This window comes from Gobius niger (genome assembly GCF_951799975.1).
Source record: "Gobius niger genome assembly, chromosome: 13".
Classification (NCBI taxonomy): domain Eukaryota; kingdom Metazoa; phylum Chordata; class Actinopteri; order Gobiiformes; family Gobiidae; genus Gobius; species Gobius niger.
Window position 1 is genome coordinate 18197973 of NC_136864.1, and position 20025 is coordinate 18217997.

The 20025-nt window shown below is 42.1% G+C and overlaps 1 protein-coding gene across 1 annotated transcript in view; it reads right to left on the bottom strand.

The window, feature by feature from the left end:
- Positions 1 to 302: 302 nt before the first annotated feature.
- Positions 303 to 20025, bottom strand: part of LOC306972185 (uncharacterized protein) — a 32297-nt gene continuing 12574 nt past the window's right edge. Inside the window, exons 28-73 of the mRNA XM_079568705.1 lie at positions 19645 to 19856; positions 18552 to 18740; positions 18335 to 18477; positions 18033 to 18192; positions 17877 to 17960; positions 17656 to 17793; positions 17351 to 17467; positions 17178 to 17270; positions 16834 to 17054; positions 16573 to 16766; positions 16072 to 16317; positions 15777 to 15997; positions 15540 to 15704; positions 15335 to 15412; positions 14811 to 15158; positions 14250 to 14597; positions 13763 to 14092; positions 13536 to 13667; positions 13296 to 13448; positions 13114 to 13230; positions 12845 to 13018; positions 12581 to 12782; positions 12353 to 12507; positions 12167 to 12279; positions 11872 to 11953; positions 11148 to 11285; positions 10610 to 10772; positions 10407 to 10522; positions 9588 to 9734; positions 9312 to 9419; positions 8911 to 9027; positions 8543 to 8701; positions 7667 to 7828; positions 5981 to 6143; positions 5733 to 5920; positions 5572 to 5664; positions 5281 to 5488; positions 4867 to 5054; positions 3637 to 3734; positions 3298 to 3482; positions 3039 to 3235; positions 2802 to 2967; positions 2625 to 2734; positions 2079 to 2204; positions 669 to 798; positions 303 to 573 (exon numbers count right to left, since the gene is read on the bottom strand). Of these exons, the coding sequence (XP_079424831.1) occupies positions 563 to 573; positions 669 to 798; positions 2079 to 2204; positions 2625 to 2734; positions 2802 to 2967; positions 3039 to 3235; positions 3298 to 3482; positions 3637 to 3734; positions 4867 to 5054; positions 5281 to 5488; positions 5572 to 5664; positions 5733 to 5920; positions 5981 to 6143; positions 7667 to 7828; positions 8543 to 8701; positions 8911 to 9027; positions 9312 to 9419; positions 9588 to 9734; positions 10407 to 10522; positions 10610 to 10772; positions 11148 to 11285; positions 11872 to 11953; positions 12167 to 12279; positions 12353 to 12507; positions 12581 to 12782; positions 12845 to 13018; positions 13114 to 13230; positions 13296 to 13448; positions 13536 to 13667; positions 13763 to 14092; positions 14250 to 14597; positions 14811 to 15158; positions 15335 to 15412; positions 15540 to 15704; positions 15777 to 15997; positions 16072 to 16317; positions 16573 to 16766; positions 16834 to 17054; positions 17178 to 17270; positions 17351 to 17467; positions 17656 to 17793; positions 17877 to 17960; positions 18033 to 18192; positions 18335 to 18477; positions 18552 to 18740; positions 19645 to 19856 (7388 nt within the window). The 3' untranslated portion in view covers positions 303 to 562. The remainder of the gene's footprint in view (positions 574 to 668; positions 799 to 2078; positions 2205 to 2624; positions 2735 to 2801; positions 2968 to 3038; positions 3236 to 3297; positions 3483 to 3636; positions 3735 to 4866; positions 5055 to 5280; positions 5489 to 5571; positions 5665 to 5732; positions 5921 to 5980; positions 6144 to 7666; positions 7829 to 8542; positions 8702 to 8910; positions 9028 to 9311; positions 9420 to 9587; positions 9735 to 10406; positions 10523 to 10609; positions 10773 to 11147; positions 11286 to 11871; positions 11954 to 12166; positions 12280 to 12352; positions 12508 to 12580; positions 12783 to 12844; positions 13019 to 13113; positions 13231 to 13295; positions 13449 to 13535; positions 13668 to 13762; positions 14093 to 14249; positions 14598 to 14810; positions 15159 to 15334; positions 15413 to 15539; positions 15705 to 15776; positions 15998 to 16071; positions 16318 to 16572; positions 16767 to 16833; positions 17055 to 17177; positions 17271 to 17350; positions 17468 to 17655; positions 17794 to 17876; positions 17961 to 18032; positions 18193 to 18334; positions 18478 to 18551; positions 18741 to 19644; positions 19857 to 20025) is intronic.

Sequence of the window (20025 nt, forward strand, 5' to 3'; positions counted from 1 at the left end):
TAAACTCATGTACATGTATTATCAGTAGTAAAAGTAATATTAGGATTTTGATGTGATACAAATTTGGTGTTAACATAATAAACAAATAATAATAAAGTATGTGTTTCTTGCATCAGAATGGTGGATTGCGCCATTACTAAAACATAAACCTATTTGTAAGTATTTCTTTTAACTTATTCTTCCTTTAACTTCTACTTGAGTACAGTTTTTGTTTAAGTAACATTAATCTTGCCTGACTATATTGGCTAATCTACCGACCTCTGCAACGAAATATAGGTACGAATATTAGTATTACTTTATTACATTCGACCACTGTCATGATTATTACAGCATTTAACATTACTGAAGAAAGTTAAAACCACTGTTCAAAACGTCCATGATACATTCACATTTTTGTCAAGAACTGGACGGCACAGAGATTCTTTACGAAGATCTAATAAATAAATCTAATAAATATAAATAACATGATACAAAAGGGAATACAAAAACACTACAGATTATGTAACCGGTGGTGCCTGGTCAGTTGATGCATGTCTTTGCTCCTCGCGATCCCCACCATTCGTCACACTTTCACTATAACAACACAGACAGGGGTTGATAAATATGGATGTTATCCTTGTCTGGTCTATCCCATTATGGATATTTTTCAGCCGTGGAGCTGGACTCACCGCACTGCGTGGGCCTCTGCAGAGGTATGTAGTTCTGCTGGCACACATGAGCAAAAGCAGATGCAAGGCGGCACGGCGCGCTTCTGTGAGAGCTGCTCTGGCACACGGTCAAAAACTCACCCGGGTCCACCTGATGAAATGATGAAATGTCTGTTTATTTGCACAGCCTGGCTAATGCTACACTGCTACTGTGGCTACTGTAAAGTTCAGGACTGTGATGTTGTATTGCTAAGAATTATGGGAATAGCAGCAATGATATACAGTAGATAAATGGAGAAATAATATTGGATTTTCCCGAACTCTATTACATTTTAGACAGCTTCTTCTAATGCGATTGCTGCTGTCGTTGACAACTAATGTCAGTGTCGGGCAAGTTACTTAAAAATTGTAATATATTCTATATTAGTCATTACAGCTTTAAAAATGTAATATGTTTGTGTTACACGTTACTGTTTCAAAAATGTAGCTGTACACTACTTTGAGTTACTTTTGGCAAAATATAAACTGAATATAGTAATGCCACCGAGCAAAAGTGCAGTCATAGATTTCCTTTTCTTTTCCATTCATTCTCTTGTGTTTTGTTTTGAGACATTAACTACACGCAACAGATCTTATACACCAGTGTCCGACTTGGTTTGGTGCTGCATTTTATTTGGGGGAGTTTGGCCTTTTTTCGTTCATACATTTAAATACACTTGTAACTCGAGTTACTTGAAATATAATGACTAATATATTCCTGTATTTTGTGTAAGTAATATGTTATATTTCTTAGCAACTGAATAAAGTAATATATTTTTGTAACTCATACATTACCCCCAACACTACTGTTACTAAAGAGACTAATCCTACAACAGCTAAAGCTACTACTGCTAATAAACTGCTGTTACCATGACTACAGCAACTAAAATGGGAATAAAACATGTCGTAGCTACTATGAGAATTTTCACATTAAAATGACATGAAGCAAAGTTTTCTTATGTAATTGACTAGACTTGAGTAATTGAGAATGATTAAGTAAAAACTAACACACGTTGAATCAAAACAGTGTGTTTGACTGTCCGCCAAGAATCATACAAACATTATTACAATGTCCTGATGTAATATTGGCCCGGGCCAAGTAGCAACTGTTTTATCTGTTTCTTTATAGTAAAGACAGAGCATATAAAATAATAAAAACATACGTGAGCTATGATTGGGGATTGTTAAGCAATGTAGAACACTTACAAGCTGCTCAACTGTTTGTTGCTGGCCATTCATTACCTTTAAAGAACTAGATTTGCCTCTGCTCCAGTTGCAGAGTTCACAGTGCGTGAAGCCTAGCTAAGTGGTGCTTATAAATACACTGCTATGTCGTCCAAAATGAAAGCCGTAATTAAAAGATCCGAGTCACACTGATGTTTCTGCACTCACCACCCTGAAACAGGAACTGAGGGGAGAGTCAAGGGAGGAGAAGAGATCGTCACAGCTCACTGGGTTAATGGCACCGACCTCAAAGTGCTCCTTCACAACTGGAGATTCACCGCACCCCGGTTTGATCTGCAGAAAAGAAATTAAAAAAATAAAAAATAAAAAATGAAAAAAAAATATAGATAAAATGCTGGCCAGGCAAGCTTAGGTCTTCTGCAACTTAAGACTTTATCTATTATAGACCCGGTTTTGTCCCTATTTGATCTTGATCTTGGCCTGGGGGTACAAGGGATGGTGATTCTTGCATGTAACATGTAAGTGCTCAGTGTGCCTATTATAAAACATAAAAGTAACCAATAATATGACCAACATTACTATAATACTATAAGCAGATACACGTAAATATAGGGGGCACTTTACGGACCCATGTGTTTGAATTTGTGTGCATCTATTGCTCTTAATGTAAAAAAAAAAAAACCACAAGGAACTCCTCCTGAAATGCACCATGGACTAAACATTGATTGACAGGCCTGAATTGATCATTCTCACCTGCCAGCTAGAGAAAAAGGCCCATAGATTTTTAGTCCTCGACCCATTGGGGAGAAGAAAGTCGTTGCCTGCTTCATTGTCGTTGGTTCCCATCAGACCAGTGCTTGTCCCTGTTCAAAAGGCCTAGCACAGTAAATTCAATGCGCTTATAGTTTTCTCATGGATGTTCAGTCCTACCATGAAGCCACCCGTCGAGAGTCAGGCTGCACACCTCGCTCGACAGATCGCATGAAAGTGATACTCCGTTCTGATTGGACACCTCCACAACCTTTAGCGCTCTTTTCACAGATAAACTACTGCTGACGAATGTGTTCGTTACAAGAGTGTGGCAGTTCACCTTCACCTGCGTCAGAGAGATTTATTTACTTTGACTTTGAAACTAATTTAAATAATCTTTATCTGCAGTAGTGATACCTGTCCATTTTGTTGTATGGAGACATTATTGTTATTCATTCCCACCATCAGAAAGGAGTCTGAGTTAGGGTTCAGAATCAGTGAAAAGGCATGAGCGCTGACGCTGCGGGCAAGTAGGAGAGGACAGGAGCGCGGCAACTCAAGTATATGACCATCGTATGTGAGAACAAACTGGTCAGACACCAAAAGGGCTTGGTCTGAAGGAAGACAAACATGTTAGCAAGAATTATTTCTTCGCATTGCACAATCTGCAACTTACGTATGAAGGGGCTCTCCATAATTTTTCTCTTGAGCCGATATAACTCAGCAGTCGGTCTAATGGAGGCCAAGGACTGTAGGGGTTTTAAGAGCCACTCCTCCAAAGCAGCCTGCACTAATTCAGCCTCATTCGTCCCGGGCCAGTGGAGCTGAGGCAGGGGCACGGATACTGATACTGAGCATTCCCTAAACAACAACATGGGTTACAATCATCTGTACACTGATGCATAAAAGCCAAGACCATATTTAGTAATAATAAAGAACAAGATCTTCTGTGACAAAAGCCTGGTTTTAATAAAAGGGTGGTCGGAGTGTTTAAGGTCTCAGACACGTCCGGTACCTGGGGCTGAGTTTGTAGACAGAGGCCAGTCGTTTCCTGACTCCAGACAGAACCAGCGCCAGTCTATTCTCCAGCCACTGGTGCGACTGCTGCCCTGCCTGACAGACACAGGACAAACACTCCTCAATGAGCCGTGACTGGACATACTGTACCAAAAACATGACAGGCCTTTATGGTTTTCTAATTATCTCTCTGTTTTGTTAGGATTACACCAGGGGTAAGTACTAATCATAGTTTTAAACAGGAGAACAGAAATGTCTATGTTCTAATACATTAGTGACGTATGAAGAGGGAGAGTGGCATCCTGCTCATGGCCCATTGGTACAACATGGTTTAGCAGAGCTTTAAGCTCACGTGCCCATGTCCAATAACGAAGTAAAATAATAAGCATAATTAATAAGTCAAACCAGGGACAACTAGGTCATATTTTAAGCAAAACTTTAACCTCTTAACCCCCACCAGTTTGGCTTTGCCCAAATCTAAAAGCTTAAAAAACATAATAAAAAAATAAATAAAATAAATCAATCAATCAAAATGGCAACGAAAACGCAACAAAGAAGCAACAAAAATGTGGCGAAAACGTGACAAAAAAGCAATGAAAGTTTGACAACAAACATGACAAAAAAAGAGACACAAAAACGTGACAAATATGCATAAAAAACAACAACAAAAATGTGACAAAAACACCACAAAATTGCTTCTAAAATGTGGCAAAACACGGCGAAAACATGACAACAAAGTTACGATCACTTTTGTAGGTCTTTCAAATGAGGTATTACACCGTTACTCTCCAGATTTGGGTAAAGCTGAACTGGAGATACAGGTGTATTGCTTGATTAGGTGGAATATATTAGATATTGACATAACAATAACAAGAATGTTTCAAACTTGTATCAACATATTTCCACTGTCATTAACTGGAGTGGGTTGATTGCGTTGAGGACGTTTCACCTCTGTCCTCAGTGGCCTCTTAAACTTAAACTCTGGCTCTTTTTTACAGTGAGCAAGTTTTACTCATTAAAATAAACATTGTTCTGAGCCGGGGTGATACTCAGGGTCTCACAGTTTGTCTCATTTACACCTGAGGAGCCCATTGTACAGCATAAGGGAGAGAAATGGTGCCTCAATCCCCTAAACCTGTTCATTAAGGATGGCTTTGCTCATCCTTTCATCATCATCTGACACATGTATTGAGGAATATTTGGTCAAAGGTTAAGTGTCACTCCTTACCACGTCCACAGCAACACTGAGCCCAGTAACACAGGTGCGGACTAGGGGCTGAAGCTGAGGGTTATCCAGTAAAACAGGTACAAGCTCCTGCAGTGTCCGAGTCCACAGCGACACAACCTCCCGCCAGAGCGCCTCTACCCTCTGCCCCTTCACATCCTGGTACACACCGGCCAGAGTCGCAAGAGGCCCTGGGATAAAAGGAGGATAGAACAGCAATAGATATTATAAATCCAAGCACATTGGGTTACATAAAACTGAACACATAAAGAAAAGAAAGACTGGGGCTGACACACTCATTCAATAAAAGATATTTTCAGCCCCAGCTCTTGTGGAAAAAGGCCTAAAATAAAAATAGAGAAGACAGCAGACTTCACAAATAAAATACAAAACTGTCATATGTGCTGCATGACTCACTCCGGAGCTCCTGTTGTCCGAGTAGAGAAGCGTGCTGCAGCTGAACGAGAAACTGTGGGAGGTTTTCTGTGACAAATTGGTGAGAGGTGCTTTTCTGCCACTGAACCAGCACACCCCTGTCTGTGCCCGGTGACAGCAGCGCCTCAAGCCTTTTCGACACATGAAGGAGCATCGCACTCAACTCCTGGGCAAACTCACTCTCCCTAGACTTAGTAAATCGACAGACAACAAACAAAAGAGTGAGTGAATAGAGTAAACAGGCTCAGAGTGTTGGTGTGCTTATAGTTTTACTTGTCGTCTGAATTCAGTCAGGAGATACTGCAGTGCGTTGACTTTCTCCAGTAGTTTGCCGCTCAGTTGAGAGCTCCAATATTGAAACTGGGCCTAAAAATGAGAAAGGATACATTCAGATACACAATTCAACCAAAGATCCATCTGTGCTGATACTGTACCTCCACTGCAGCCAAACTCTCCAAACAGCCCAGAGCTTTGAGAGACAGTTTCTGATCGCCGGTCCCGACTGACACACTGCCCATGCTTCGAATGCTTTGTGCACTGTCTTTCCCCTCCACATCCAAGGTGATACTGCTGTCTTTCCCCATACATACGCGCACGCCGACGTCTTCGCTTTGGTCTAGACCTACAACAAAGGCTGACTCTGAGTACTATGTTTAAACTATCTCTTGTGTTTAGTGTTTACCATTAGCATAGCCAGCAGTAGTCTGGAGGCATCTTCCGGTCAAAGAACCATTGAGCCACACTTTCTCTTTTCTGTCCAGTCGGGTCTGCACTTTGATACTGGACCCACTCTTCCAAGACAGCGCGGTGCCCCCGACTTCAACGGTCCAATTCCCAAACCTAGACTGTGAAGTTCATATCAAAGATTGACTAAGGTATTATAATAATAAATGTGACCACATGCATAGTACCTAATGTACTGATAATATTAAGCCCCATATGCAACAAGCAGTAAAGCACTGAGAAAACACACCTATAGGAAGACTTTCACTTGATATTGGATTAAAGTCTATTGAGCAGTACTCGCTCGGTCTGAAAATCCCTTGAGACCCCCAATAACAATAATTGTCTCTATTCAAAGACATTTGTTATTATTCTACAGCCAAATCAACATCTAGCAATGACTGTAACTGTGTAAGGTAAATACTGAGTTAAAGTCGTACATTTTAGCATTTTTGAAGACAAGCTTTGGGGGCCCCTCTGTAGAGCCTCTGAGGCCTCCCAAAGGGGCCCTGGACCCCACCTTCTGAACCACAGCGCAAGATAATTGCCCTGCAGGCTTTACTGAAGAGCAGGGAGAGAGGTTCAGTAATATGCCGAAGCCTGGACATTGTTCTGGGTACAAGCACAGCAGCCTTTACCATTAGACTATTGACCTTGTGGATTGAAATGAATTAAAATTAACTATTAATGGACACAATAAGAAAATCACAAAGGCTGCAAACAACGTCTGTAGTTGGCTTAATGTTCTATCTTTGTTTCAAAAAGTAGTCCACTAAATCGAAAAACAGAAATTTAGCATGTTTTCTGCACATGTAGACCCAGGAGGAGGTGCAGCGTTTCAGAGGATCAGAGGAGGACTGAAGGAAGCCAGCCAGGTTTCCTCCGAGTAAGATACAGTTTCCCCTCTATTTCCAAAAACATGCGGGTCAGGTTGGCCCATAGTGGTGTCGGGCTCAGTCGCAGTGGCTCAGGACTAACACCTGAACAATATTTCGTCGTACACTTGAACAATGACAGATAAAGCACTTACTTGCTTACTTACTTACGTACCTATTTACTTCTTTAGTCATATGTGCTGATTTACCATTTAATTTGTAGAAAAAGGGAAAAGGCTCCAGGGACCGCCTGCAATGGCCCTCAGGTTGTGAACCACTGATCTAGTCTTCTCAATCTGCAATTGACAAACTCACCCATTGCCTTGGCCATATGTCTGGCCTCTGAGACATCTGCTTAGAATACAAACTGTTCCCTAACAGATGCTGTCATGAGGAGGTAACGCTTAATTCACTTGTCAATGGCTTTAATCGCTTCCACATCATTTCTGTTCCCGTAATGGTCAAAACAACCAGCAGGTTTAAATGATTTCCAAACCAAAGATAGGCCGTATTCTGATGCATTAAAGCTTTAGGTGGTCTGATATGATAACACAGCTGCACAGTAGTGGCCAAGAGAGATTTACTGTAAGTCCACCACATTCCAGACCATATACATTCTCCATCAATTTATGGTGTTATTTTTATATTTTATATATCTCTATACTTACACACCATACTTGACAGAATGTACCTTGACCTTGTGCACATCATTTAACAAGATAAATTAATGTCTTCCATACGTTTCTATCTGTGGGAGCTTTGTTCTTTACCTCAGAAAACAGCGAGATGTTGGCTCTGTGTGGAGTTGACGAGTTCGTGAGTGCCACTGTTATGCTGCAGTGATTTGGGCGCTGTGTCAAAGACAAGCGCGACTGAGTGTAAAAGAGTTCATCTCCTGAGTTCACTCTGTGGGAACCGGACCAAGACAAGCCCTGGGGAGATACAGGACATACCTTTACAATACAATGGTTCCAATAATTATTCCTATGTAATCATGTTGAAGTCAAATACTGAAGATAGTCAATAATCTACTGTGGCTACGGTCTGTATTATCAACAATGAATGGAACTGATCACAAACTAAACTTTTATGAATGTTCACAAACAGCAAAACTATGATTAAAATGGGCCTGCAGTTGTTGTGCAGGGTCTGTTTTTCTTCAGGGTAATCGATGTAGAATATTTACCAATCTGCCACAGCATAACAACGGTATAATATGAACAATGGTGTAATAGAACTACAAGTATTACTGCTCCTACCTTCAACTGTAAAATGTGCCTCATTTCTAGCTCTGACAATCCCTCCTGCACATTCGAATTGTTCAAGCAAATTAATTATACACACGTTTCACGCCTGTGTTCAGCTTTGAGCGGTGGCAAAGTGAAGCAGGGGGGAACACCCCCAAAATAACCTGCACTGATGTAGATTCTACTTCCATCTTCTATTGCTCAATAAAAATTAGATGGAGACAAAGCACCAATGTCTCTTTTTTGCTGTATTTACAACACACTCTGTGGTGTATGTACTTTACAACAACGTATAATATACAACAAATAACAAAGCGCTTTTCTGGACACTCAAAACTGCTTTACATTGCATTATTCATTTACTCCATACTTAGCCGTTAAGAGGGCAGATTGACTCACAGGCTGTGGTGGGCAGACGCCAAGTAACAAGGTATGATCTAGTCGGTCTCTCAGGTTGGTTTGTAATTTGGCCAGAAGAGTGTGGGATGAACAGGGCACAGACGAAACCCCGTCCAGCCAGACATTCAACTGAAGGCTGTGTAGCCCCCTCTGGCCCCTCTGTAAACAACCCAGAGCATAAAGCAGAAGATGAGTCAATAATGATTTTAAGAGCCTCAGGACGTTCAGAATTTAAAGATGAAAAGAAGTGCTGGAAAGGGAAGACTCGGTCTCATGAGAGTGCATTGCAGATTCAGGACAAACAGCTGGTCAGAGTTGAGGCAATTTCAGATGCTTTCTATTAAACTGCAGTTTAAAATGGGTAGTACCTGATACTTTAAGCCATGTTTAACGCTTCTGTTGTCCCATCTCAACTCTGAGTTCTGAGAATAGGAATTACCCTCCTGAACAGCAGACAGACACCCTTTGACTGGTGATAGAGACATCTACAGACAACACAACAACACATTTTTGACTTGTATGGCCATAAAGAATGAGCCCTCTAATGCAGTGGTTCCCAACCGAAGTCCAAAACCGTGGCCCACACAAATGCATCATGACACAAAAATAATGAGGATTTATTAATTAACAAATAACCTGACAGTAGTATTGGGAGCGTATTTAATGACTTTTAACCATTAAAGTTGCTCAAACAATGCAATCCCAGGAACACCTCTTGGGTAGGCCCGCCCCCCAGGTTGGAAACCACTGCTCTGAAGGATTAACAGACCTGTTGTGAGGAGAAAATAGCACACGCCTGCCCCCTGCTGGAATTGTCTTGCCATTGTTTGTTAAGATCCAGTGCAATGTTGACAGAGCCGTCCCACAACAAGTGAGTCTGCGAAACAGTTACCAGCGGTTATAGAATAGTGGGTTCACTTCAAACTTCAAAAAGTGGAGAGATAAATAAATAAGCTACTCTACAATATAATATTCTGCATTTATGAGGCAAAACTGATTTGGCCTATTGATCCCATTTACAATAAAACATATAATTACAACTCACTTGATGGCTGCGGCTCTGCTCTCTTCTTGAGCTCAGAGTCACAGACGACAGGGACAGGCGACTGAGTTTGGTTGAGAAGGGCTGCTGTAGCTCCAGCTTGGTTTCATTCACCTCCTCTGACCTGCTCCACAAACTCAGCATGTGGACCTGGTAGGAATGCAGATCAAAGAACTATGACAACTGCATACATTGATATTCATTCTTTGTTAACAAAGTGCATCTGGCACAATACTATACTGTATTGCTAAATGATTAACATCAGCAATATAAACCAACATGTCACAATAGTGCTGATTTAGCCAGATCTGGGGCCTGATTTACAGATCTTTGGCCCTACACATAGTGTAACCCACCCTCTGAGCCATATGAGGGCTCTATAAAACACAGATTGTGTGCACAGAGGGTTTTATAAATCCAGCGTTTCTGTGGCGTGGGCCAAACATATCCACTAGGCGTACGCTCTTGAGCAAAAGCTCTACACACCCTTTATAAATGAGGCCCCTGGCCCTGTTCCTTACAGATTAACGTGTGTTGTGAAATAAGTATTCTTGTACTGATCTTCCAAATTTGCTCAAAATGTAGCCTCTATTTAACTGTATTCTTTATTCTTTAGGCTTTTAAAGTGCATCATTTGACTGGTGGACTTGCAACCGCATTGTGCATATTGCAATAAGAAACATAATTGTAGATTATTGCATGTGTTTCCTAATACTGTACAGCTCTAGTAGCAACAAATTCTACAGAAAAAAGAGTTTTAAAACTGCTGTAGGTGTGGGCAGCTCTTTTTTATAAGCTACTGTATGTTTGAAAAAATCAGACCTGTTCCAGGCGACCATGCCGCCTCCACTCCAGTGAAAGCTTGTCCAGTCTCCCTTGAGGAAAACACTCCAAAGCCAGATCCAGGTTGGTCCAACGAGGAACAGAGCTGATGTGAACTAGAGTTAGTGTAACAATAAGGAAACTATAATAAAACTGTTTTATTGGGAGATTAGTCAGTAAAAAAGCAGTTATTATTTATTCACCCTTTACAGTGTGATTCCCCACGTCCAGGAATGGAGGGGCAGAGTAGAGCCCACTTAGAGACACCTCCTGATTCCCCCACAGCGCTTCATGTTGGATCTGGTAGCTCCACTCCCTGCTTTCAAACACGGTCCTCATTGAGACCATCCTGGGCAGAGGCTTTAACTACAAAACAAATGCTGTTAAAAATTAGATTTATAGCAGGCTGAGGAAGTATTCATCTATATTAACATGTTGAAGTCTGAAAATGTTCCCATATTCAGCCTGTACTTTTCTTGTTGGACAATTTTGAATGTTCAAAAACAGCTATAAATGTGTTTGCAGTCTGAACACTTTTAACTTTCTATTTTAATGCAATATTTTAGGGCAGTGTTTCTCAAACTGGTGGTACTTTATATAATTTCATTTATGTTTTAGAATTGCATTTAAATTAGCTGGGGTTTTTCTTGTCTAGACACGGTTTACATCCTGTTTAAATATAATTTAGTTCAATTTGAATTTAGAGCATCATTGAGATTAGATCAAGATGAGAGGGAGTACCTTGGGATATGAGTGTTTTAGCTCCAGAGTCTGTCTATAACCACTCTCAATGGCTGCCAGCTCCCCAACGGCCCACAGCCGCCTCCGTCCCGACAACACCTCCACTAAACTGGACACACTGGACTGGGAATGGTTCAGCTGGACACAACACACACACAGTTTAGCAGAGGGGTGAACTTGGACTTAGACTCAAGTCTGATAAACTGAAGTGGGATTTCAAAACCAACCAATAAATCAGAATCTTGGACCTTGTGAATGGAAAAAACCTTTCGTCAAAAGTGAAAAGCAAATGTTATATTAAGTTGTTTTTAAACCCATATTTACATTAATTAATGAATATGGATCATGTGTTCTCACTTGGGTCCTTAATAAAGATTTAATGAATGAATGAATTAACAAGGCCTCTCAGTGCTGCATTATATTAACCAATAAAACTTTAGCATCACCAACACAGCTAAACTGTTTAGTAGAAGGGAAAAAAATATACAAATTTAATTTGGGCAAATTAGGCGCATTGAGTTGCCTTGTGTACGAAATGCGCGGTATAAATAAAGTTGCCTTGCCTTGCCTTGCCAATTTCAAAGACTTAAAAAGACTTGAAATTCAAGCATAAGACTTGGACTTGTGACCCATTGACTTGGGACTTGACTTGTGCTTGCAAACACTTGTTCCCACTTGTGATGTTTAGTGTAGTCTGATAAGTACTGGGAATGTGTAACTCTACCTGCGTTCGCACGTTGAGATGTGGCGGCAAGTACATCAGCATCCTGGGAATTTTCTGGACAATTTTGAGCATCAGTTCTTTACTGGACAAAAAAACCATCATGACACATACTCATCTTAGTACCCTCTTTAACCTTCAGTCTCATCGTCTTGCATCACATCTTACAGAATAAACATGTTTTGACAATAATAATTTCACATCTGTTGTGGGGTGGTCCTTGCTAGTGACAGTCTACAGTATGTCATTGATAATCAATAGCCACTTCAGTTTGTAGCGTCTATGAAGTGCAGCGCACCTGTGAGGCTTGTGGTGTCCCTGGAGGATCAGTGCCAGAGAGGAGCTGAGTTCAGGGTTCAGAGCCAGCGAGCACCGGAGCTGGGACTCAGTCATTCTGCCCCACGCTTCCATCTGAAGACACAACACGCAGACCATTCACCATCAAAGCTGAAGTTGTGCTGTCGTCAGAAAACGCAGCGCTCACCTGAAAGGCAGGACTGCTCTGGCTGTGGACGGTCTGTCTCAGAGTGACCCGCGCCTCCTTAGATCCTCTGGTCCCACCCCAACCTCCAACATCCCCCATCATCACCATCCTCCACTCAGGGAAGCAGACGTCTATGGAGGCACTGCGTAGAGGACCTACTCACCAGAGCATTGCAATAGTAAGCAACCTCACATGTTTTATGCAATACATGCATCAATGTGGTTTAACCTTTGAACTGAGCTGTCACAGATGTTTCGAATCTCTGTGGGAATGTTTGGTTTGACGTTGGTGGGACATAAGACAGAATCGCAGCGAGATGTCCAGAAGCTGCACTGACATTGAGGCCTGAGGACATCAGTTTATGCCCATCTACAGAGAGATGTGCTCTGGACTGAAGCTGAGGGAAGGACCCACGTAGGGACAAGACACCCTAAGAAACAGCACATTAACATTACATCTACATAATGTAAACAACTGAACTACATTGTGTACCTCCGTCATAGCAGGCACTCCATTGTCCTGTAGCCAGGTCCAGCTGTGCCACACAGCTGCTTTAAGCTCCTTGATCAGATGCAAACATTTCATTTTGAGGTTTAGTCCAACTTGTTCACTTCCAAACCAGGACTGCAGCATGAGGCCCTTCCCTTCACCAGATTTGAGCTCCACCTGTAGACACAGTCCAGGGTCAGTCTATTTCCCCCTCTCTGCTCTCTGTCCTGGGTCAGTCTAACCCCCTCTGCTCTGTCCCGTTCATGGCTCACCTGAACGCTGCTGTTTGCAGGGAGCCCCAGTTTCTTCAGAGCTTCCACAGAGTGTCTGCAGCTGCTCTGCACTCGCACTCCTTCAAACATCTTTAACACAGACACCTCTTGCAGAAACTGATGATATAAAATGATGCAGTTAAAATACAGTCATGTGTACAACTCTATTGTAATATTTATACCTTAAGGGGCCCAACACTGCTTTGTAAAACATAAGTGAAGGAACCGTTCATTTTATTTCCAGAATGCACTGTGACCGAAGTGTTTAGCGGGACACCCAGACTTTTCAAAAAGGGCAAAGAGTGGTGGAGAAAAAGAGATGCCTCATTTTTGAACTACAAATACAGAGAAAATATATGTTATTTGAAAGACCAATAATTTCCTTTGAATTGAAAATCAATAAATATAAATATGTTTTTCACCTTCATGTTTTTAACAGTCACTGAAGTCTGTAGCTCACTGTCATCTATGGTCATAAAGACCTGAGATTTTGCCAAATCTGAAGTGGCCACCCAAGATCCTGAGACATGAGCACTGTGTGGGCCTCCCCATTTCTACAACAGAGAGGTTTGTGAATGGGTTGCTCTGGTATCAATTTATTGTACAAACTGGGGCAGTTGTTTAGGTCCTGCTGTCTCCATAGCTATACCTCTGTCAGAGTGCAGTTGTGGTGATACAGCAGCTCCCCCTGGAGGCCATGCTGTGCCTGTGCTTTGGCCCTCACTACACAGTCGTCCATCTGAATGACTGTCTCTACAGTGTACGGCTGTTTCTGGGTTTGACAGTCCACTCTCATTCTGCTGTGCTGTGGGATGTTTCTTAAAGCAGGGAGATTGTGACTGAGTTCACCCTCGAGATGCAGCTCAGGCTGGGCCCCTGCCTTTACCCTCAAGAGACCCCGTTTTTTACCAAGACTAGTTTCAACTAAAGCTGTCCAGACTCCCTGAGGATCCTGCCACACTGACCCATTTACTTGAGCCTGGAGAGAGAGAAAAGTGGTGCTTAGAGTAAAAATGTCAACTAAACTTTGCCAACAAACAATTATTTATGAGTAAAGCTATATATATCAGCTACTAAGTTAACGTTACTCTTTAATAACATGCTACTACAGCTTTCTTAGTGCACACACTATCCACCTCTATCACTGGGCAGTCTGACTCCAAAGCCCACTGCGTCCAGCCATTGTCCTGTTTGACCCCGTTGGCTTTAAAGCGACACTCCCCAGTTTTAATGAGGAGGGCCCCTGAGTGTTCGGGACCCCAGGGTGCAGTGGCCTCTAGGCTCAGGTCCTGGGGCAGTCCTCTCCTCCTCAGTTCTCTGAATGAGTGGCTGACAGAGGCAGATACGTGTTGAGGGGAACAGGACCGCTGCAGGACCAGGCTCAGGTTCTGGTCGTCTGCCCTCAGAGCAGAAGAGAGGGTCAGCCTGCACGGGACGCCCGACAGGAGAGCAACAGCAGCCAGTGACATGGGCAGAGAGGATTCCTACAATTTAAAATAAGTTATAGAAATTATATTTCACTCTGGGACATACAGTGAAGAAAAAAGGGTTTTATACGAATCAAGGTGTTCTGTAAAATTATATTTCAGGCCTATATTTGTTGGTTAATGTGAATATGATTACTACTTAGGAAAGTTTTATGTAAGTGATAAACACGACATAAACCACAACTTTTCTTGTATGAGTTGTAAACATACCTGCAGTGCAGGACAGTAGCTGGTGGCATTAAGACTATAGTTGTCCAAAATCTTCCCTAAATGTCCTTTGAGGAAACAGCTCCCCAGCTGCAGTCCCGCCTCCACACCCACTGAAGGGGGAGGGGAATGGATCAGGGTGACCTCCCCACGAGGAGGAAACCCCAGTGTCAGTAGGACGTCCAAAGACTGCTGTACAGAGGCCTTAAAGCTGAGAGCGGGCTGGCACTGGAGGGACACACTGACACTGCCTGTCTCTGTGTTTTTGGAGCTCAGGTGGAAGGAGCCAATAGCAGAGCAGCCAGAGCGAGAGACAGACATGTTGAATGAAGTGTGCTGTGAAAGGATGCTCTACCAAAACACAAGACAAGAGTGTGTTTCAATTAAAACAAATAAATACAAAAAGTATTCTGAGAAGTGCCTGAGCAAAGTCCCTTTCAGACATAGAGGTAAAAACTCTAAAGCTTGAGTGAAGAGTGGACCAAAGCAGAAGCCACATCATCAATATAAGAGCGAAACAGTCATACCTCTAGGGGACGACCTGCAACATCTCCATAGCATTGGACTGAGAGGTGCTCAGCAAAGATGTCCCCTGTGCAGTTAAGCTGTCAAACAAACACCCAAAAGTATGTTTATTTTCATAAACTTATCTGTTCTAACTTTAAAAGCTGGATGTTGTATTGATCAGTGTTAATTCAAGTACACATGTGAGGGCTATCATGAAGGTTTTACCTGTAATGCAGTTGGTAAAACACCCTGTAGCAGATTAACCTGTTGCCTCAAAGTCACTGCTAATAAAGCAGAGGTGTCTTTGGAGCCAATATTGAAAATGATGTCAAGAACGTTTTTGTCCTGCATAATAAAAGTCACCCCTGAGAGCAATCCATCTGATTCTAACTGAAAGAAACACAATGAAAGTTACACTGATAGAGTGCTTTGGCAACATCTGCACCAATGAGACAACTGTACCTGATAAAGAGCTTTGGCTTGGACTGAGTTTGGTAACCCACTTTTCACAAGAGATTTCACTTGGTGCACTAGCTTTGCATCAAATTTCCAAAGTCTGTTTTCTCTGCCTCCATAAAACTCTGCTTTAAGATGCTCAACTCCAGAATTTATTTCTGCCAAACCAGACATTTGACCATTGTCTTTTTCCCAGTGCAATTTGGCGCTGCTGCGGGAGGGCACCCCTTAAATGGAGAGTGAATTATAACCATGATGTAAAGTGAGACACAGCGCACTCTTAACATATAAGAGGGTTAACCTGAGGCTTTCAGTCTGTGGAAACTGTGGGAGAGTTCGGTGTAAACTTCACCCCAGCGTTGGTCTCCAAGTCTGTGGCTTACATTGATGCACAGTTTCTGTGATCCAGACCAAACACACAGCCAATCAAGTCCAGAATACAGGCTTTTGTTCCCTTTGACATTTAAGCCTCCCTCCTCCGTATCGTTGTTTTGGTGTCTCAGCTCCACTCGATACAAGAAATCTTTCACTTTTACTCTTAATTTTCCTGCAGGAATACAAAGAAAAAATTATGCAATTTAAGAAAGTATTTGAAACCTTTGTTTAGTTTCTTATCTGAGTGACCACAGTAAACCATTTACTGACTGGCCAATATATTCCGATTCAAGTTCAAGCTAGATTAGCTAAAATTAATTGGTTAATTCAATAATGGTCACCTTTGCATTTTTGTAGTATGAGCCTTTTGTATTACATTCAGATGACAGCAATATTGTAATGCCTTCAAAAAAACAACATGACCCACCAGTCACTAGACCGTCCGTCTTTCCCAGAGTGCCGTGCAGCCCTACAGCAGAGGGCAGAAATGCCAGATTTCTTATGTTGTGGCGCACGTCACCAGACACTGCCATCTGGAGTCTTGGGATGTTTTTGTGGGAACATCTGATTTGGGTAAGCAGTGTCTGGTGGGCTTGTTTGTAAGAGCCATAGATATTTACACTGAAAAAGAAAAACAACATGAATAAAAATGATAATTAGTGCAATCATTTATTTCCATTATATTCACCTTCCTGAGGACATGTTGGCACCTATATCAACAAACAGGTATTTTGATGTCGGAAGTAGACTCTGGGACACATTTATCTTCAGTCCCACAGTTTTCTCTGCTGTTTGCACAGTGTGAAACACCTGGGCATCCATTGTCATCTCATCTTTCCCATCAGCCCTCAAATGAACTGCACTGCGGCCTCCTCTCGAGCCTGTAAAAAAGTCTGCTGTGGCTTTTGCCTAGATATGATCAAAACCACAGACAGAGTTGAGGGCAAGTTTAGACAAATCCAAATCTGTCTGTCCTTAAAAAACACCACAAAATCATAGTACAGAGAGATGGTAAAAGGCAGACAGTCTCACCTCTAGCACTTTGGGGATCTTTGATTTAAAAGGATGACTCAGGGATGAAAATAACCCAATAGTGCTTGATGTACCATTAAGCTGGATATAAACCTAAAAACATCACAATGCAACTACATATTTTAAGATGTAGATAAAAGTAAAAAAAAAAAAAAAACGCTAATTTTACTCACTTTGCACTCTTGCCGTTCAATCTTGAGTTTCCCTTTGGCTCGATAATCAAAGCCAGCGTTGTTTTCTGGGCTCCAACATACATCGGCCTCCACTATAGCGGCTGAGGGAAGCCGCAGCTGCAACAGCAATAACAGTGAAACGCTGGGTCTCTCTATTGTAAACCACACTGTACACAGTTGGAGATGTTTTTATTGAAACGATTCCCACAGTAACATGCAACCCAAATGACTGAGTTATGTGTTACCAACAAACAGGTTTTATGTGTGCAACATGTGTGCAGGGAAAAAAATGTATAGTTGTTTACCTGAAGCTGATGAGTAAAATTAGCTTTAACTTGAATTCCTTTGAGTTGAGAGCGTGAAGGTTTAAAGTGAACATTTCCGAAGAAAGAAAGTCTGTCTTTGCTCCCGGTTCGTAATCGTCCATGGATGTGCTTCTGGGTCTGCATAGTAATAAACACACATTTTGACAAAAGACATGTGCTATAACTGCGACATGCTTTAAGTTCACTTTACAAGAGGGTACCTGGTTAGTAAATAAGTTTACACATATTTCCGAGTCAGAAGGGAGAACATTGTCGCTAAATGGATGAATCAGTGCAGAGCAAACCTGTACAAATATGCAAAGATATGAAATCATTCTTGATCCACAGCATAATGAGGGAAAGTCTGTTGAACTCACAAAGGGTTTGGGGGGCTGGTGGCCGATGGTGAGCGTGTGGAGCACTTCCTTGTCTCCACTGAACAAAGCTCTTGACTCTAAAACATAGAAGCCTTTGAGGTTGTCCGCAGTAAATGTCTCCTGCAGAATGAGGCTCTCAGGAAAGAGCTGGAAAGGCTGTCTGCGCAAAAGGAACAATACAGTAAGGGTTGAGTTATTATCTGAAAAGTGAATTAAATGAAAAGGCCAACCACATACTGCATACACAAAAAAACGTTCTCTCAACAACTGTCATGGATAAAGCGAATGAAAGAGATACAGACCGGAGCTGCACTTTTGCCACTTTCTGATACATCTTTTTGTCCCTTTTCAGCTCCTCTACGACTCCTTCCACCAGAAACTCTGTAGGGCGTTGGGGGAGCTCACGCCAGGACATCTTTAACAAGGCCTGCCTCTTTTTTAACTTCTTTAAAAAGATAAAACCCGTGTTATCGTTACATGTTGTGCACTGTAAACGTCCCATGGTCTGAGGGGGTGCACCTTGTCTGCAGAGCTCAGAGCAGCAGTCACAGTGGCATTGTGTCTGCCGTAGCTGGAGGTTATCTGCAGGGTGTGGCTGAGTTTAGATGTCTCCAGAGAGAGCTCCCCACCCAGCGCCGAGGTCCACAAAGACTTCAGGGAACAGGACGCCTTCACGCTCCTCTTACCCACCAGCGCCCACGCTCCGGTCTGGCAGACAAGCCACAACATCAGTTAAGAGGGTAGTGCACTTCCCAAAGCCCACAATTATGTTAGCGGGGAATGCAATCTGTTTGCTCTTCATTTACTGGAGGATTAATATTGATCTGTGTGAATGGAAGCCACTAAACAATAAAGATGTTCAGATGGACAGAGAAAATAACAACCGTGGTAATAGAAGCAAGGGATAATGCACTTTGTTGCCCTGCTATCAAATGATAAACAAGAAAATACTGAGAGTGTTCATTTACAGCCTATAGACAGGTTCAGATTATTCACATTATGATGAAATAAAAGAGTGACAGATGTGTTTCCTGTTTCCATTCCAGTAATTACCTTATACATACACCATTTTATAGTAATTATTTTTGTTTTTTGTTTTTAACTTTTAATCTATTGCTGTGTTGTAAAGGGCTACCAATGCATTGAACTAATATTTAACCTCTTAATAGTAAATGGTCTCAACTTATATAGCGCTTTTCCACCTACATTAGGCACTCAAAGCGCTTTACAGCAACTCACCCATTCTCTCTCATTCATACACCAGTGTGCGCAGACACTGGAGGCAAGGTGGGTGAAATGTTTTGCCCAAGGACACAATGACAGTGTGCACCTGTGGGAGGCGGGATTCGAACCCACTTGAACATTTTCTCCAGTTTGACATTACCCAAATCTAAAAGCTTCTTGAAGAAATATAAAAAGTGACTAAAAAGCAAAAAAAAGAGACAAAAACACAATGAAAAAGTGATGAAAAGGCAAAAAAAAAAAAAGAGTGACAAAAACGAGCTGGAAAGGCAACAACAACAAATAAAAAAGTGACAAAAACGCAGCGACAACGCAACCAAAAAGTCACGGAATAAATAAGTAAATAAGAATGTAAATGTTTCTCCAGTACCTCGAGGTATGTGATCGACGGAGAGTGCACGTGCAGCCGAGCCTCCGTCTCCCGGCCCCTGTCCCGGTACAGAGCCTCCAGCGCCAGGTTCCGGACGGTGAGCCATTTACTGCAGCTGAGCTCCGAGCTGAGCAGCAGAGTGTGGGGCTGCTGCCGGCTCAGCTTATGGGAGGTGTAGATGTACAGCCAGGGAGTGTCCATGTTAAAGGTGCCTGGACACAACAAGCGCAGAGGTGCATTTACACAGGAGGGCAGGACTTGACAAAAACTGTCTCCCAAACACTGGTCCAGGTATATTTAGGAGGGTATCTTTTTGCTTTGCTACTTGCGAGTGTCTTCATGTCTTTATGTTACTTTCCCAAACAGATCTGCTTTTCCATT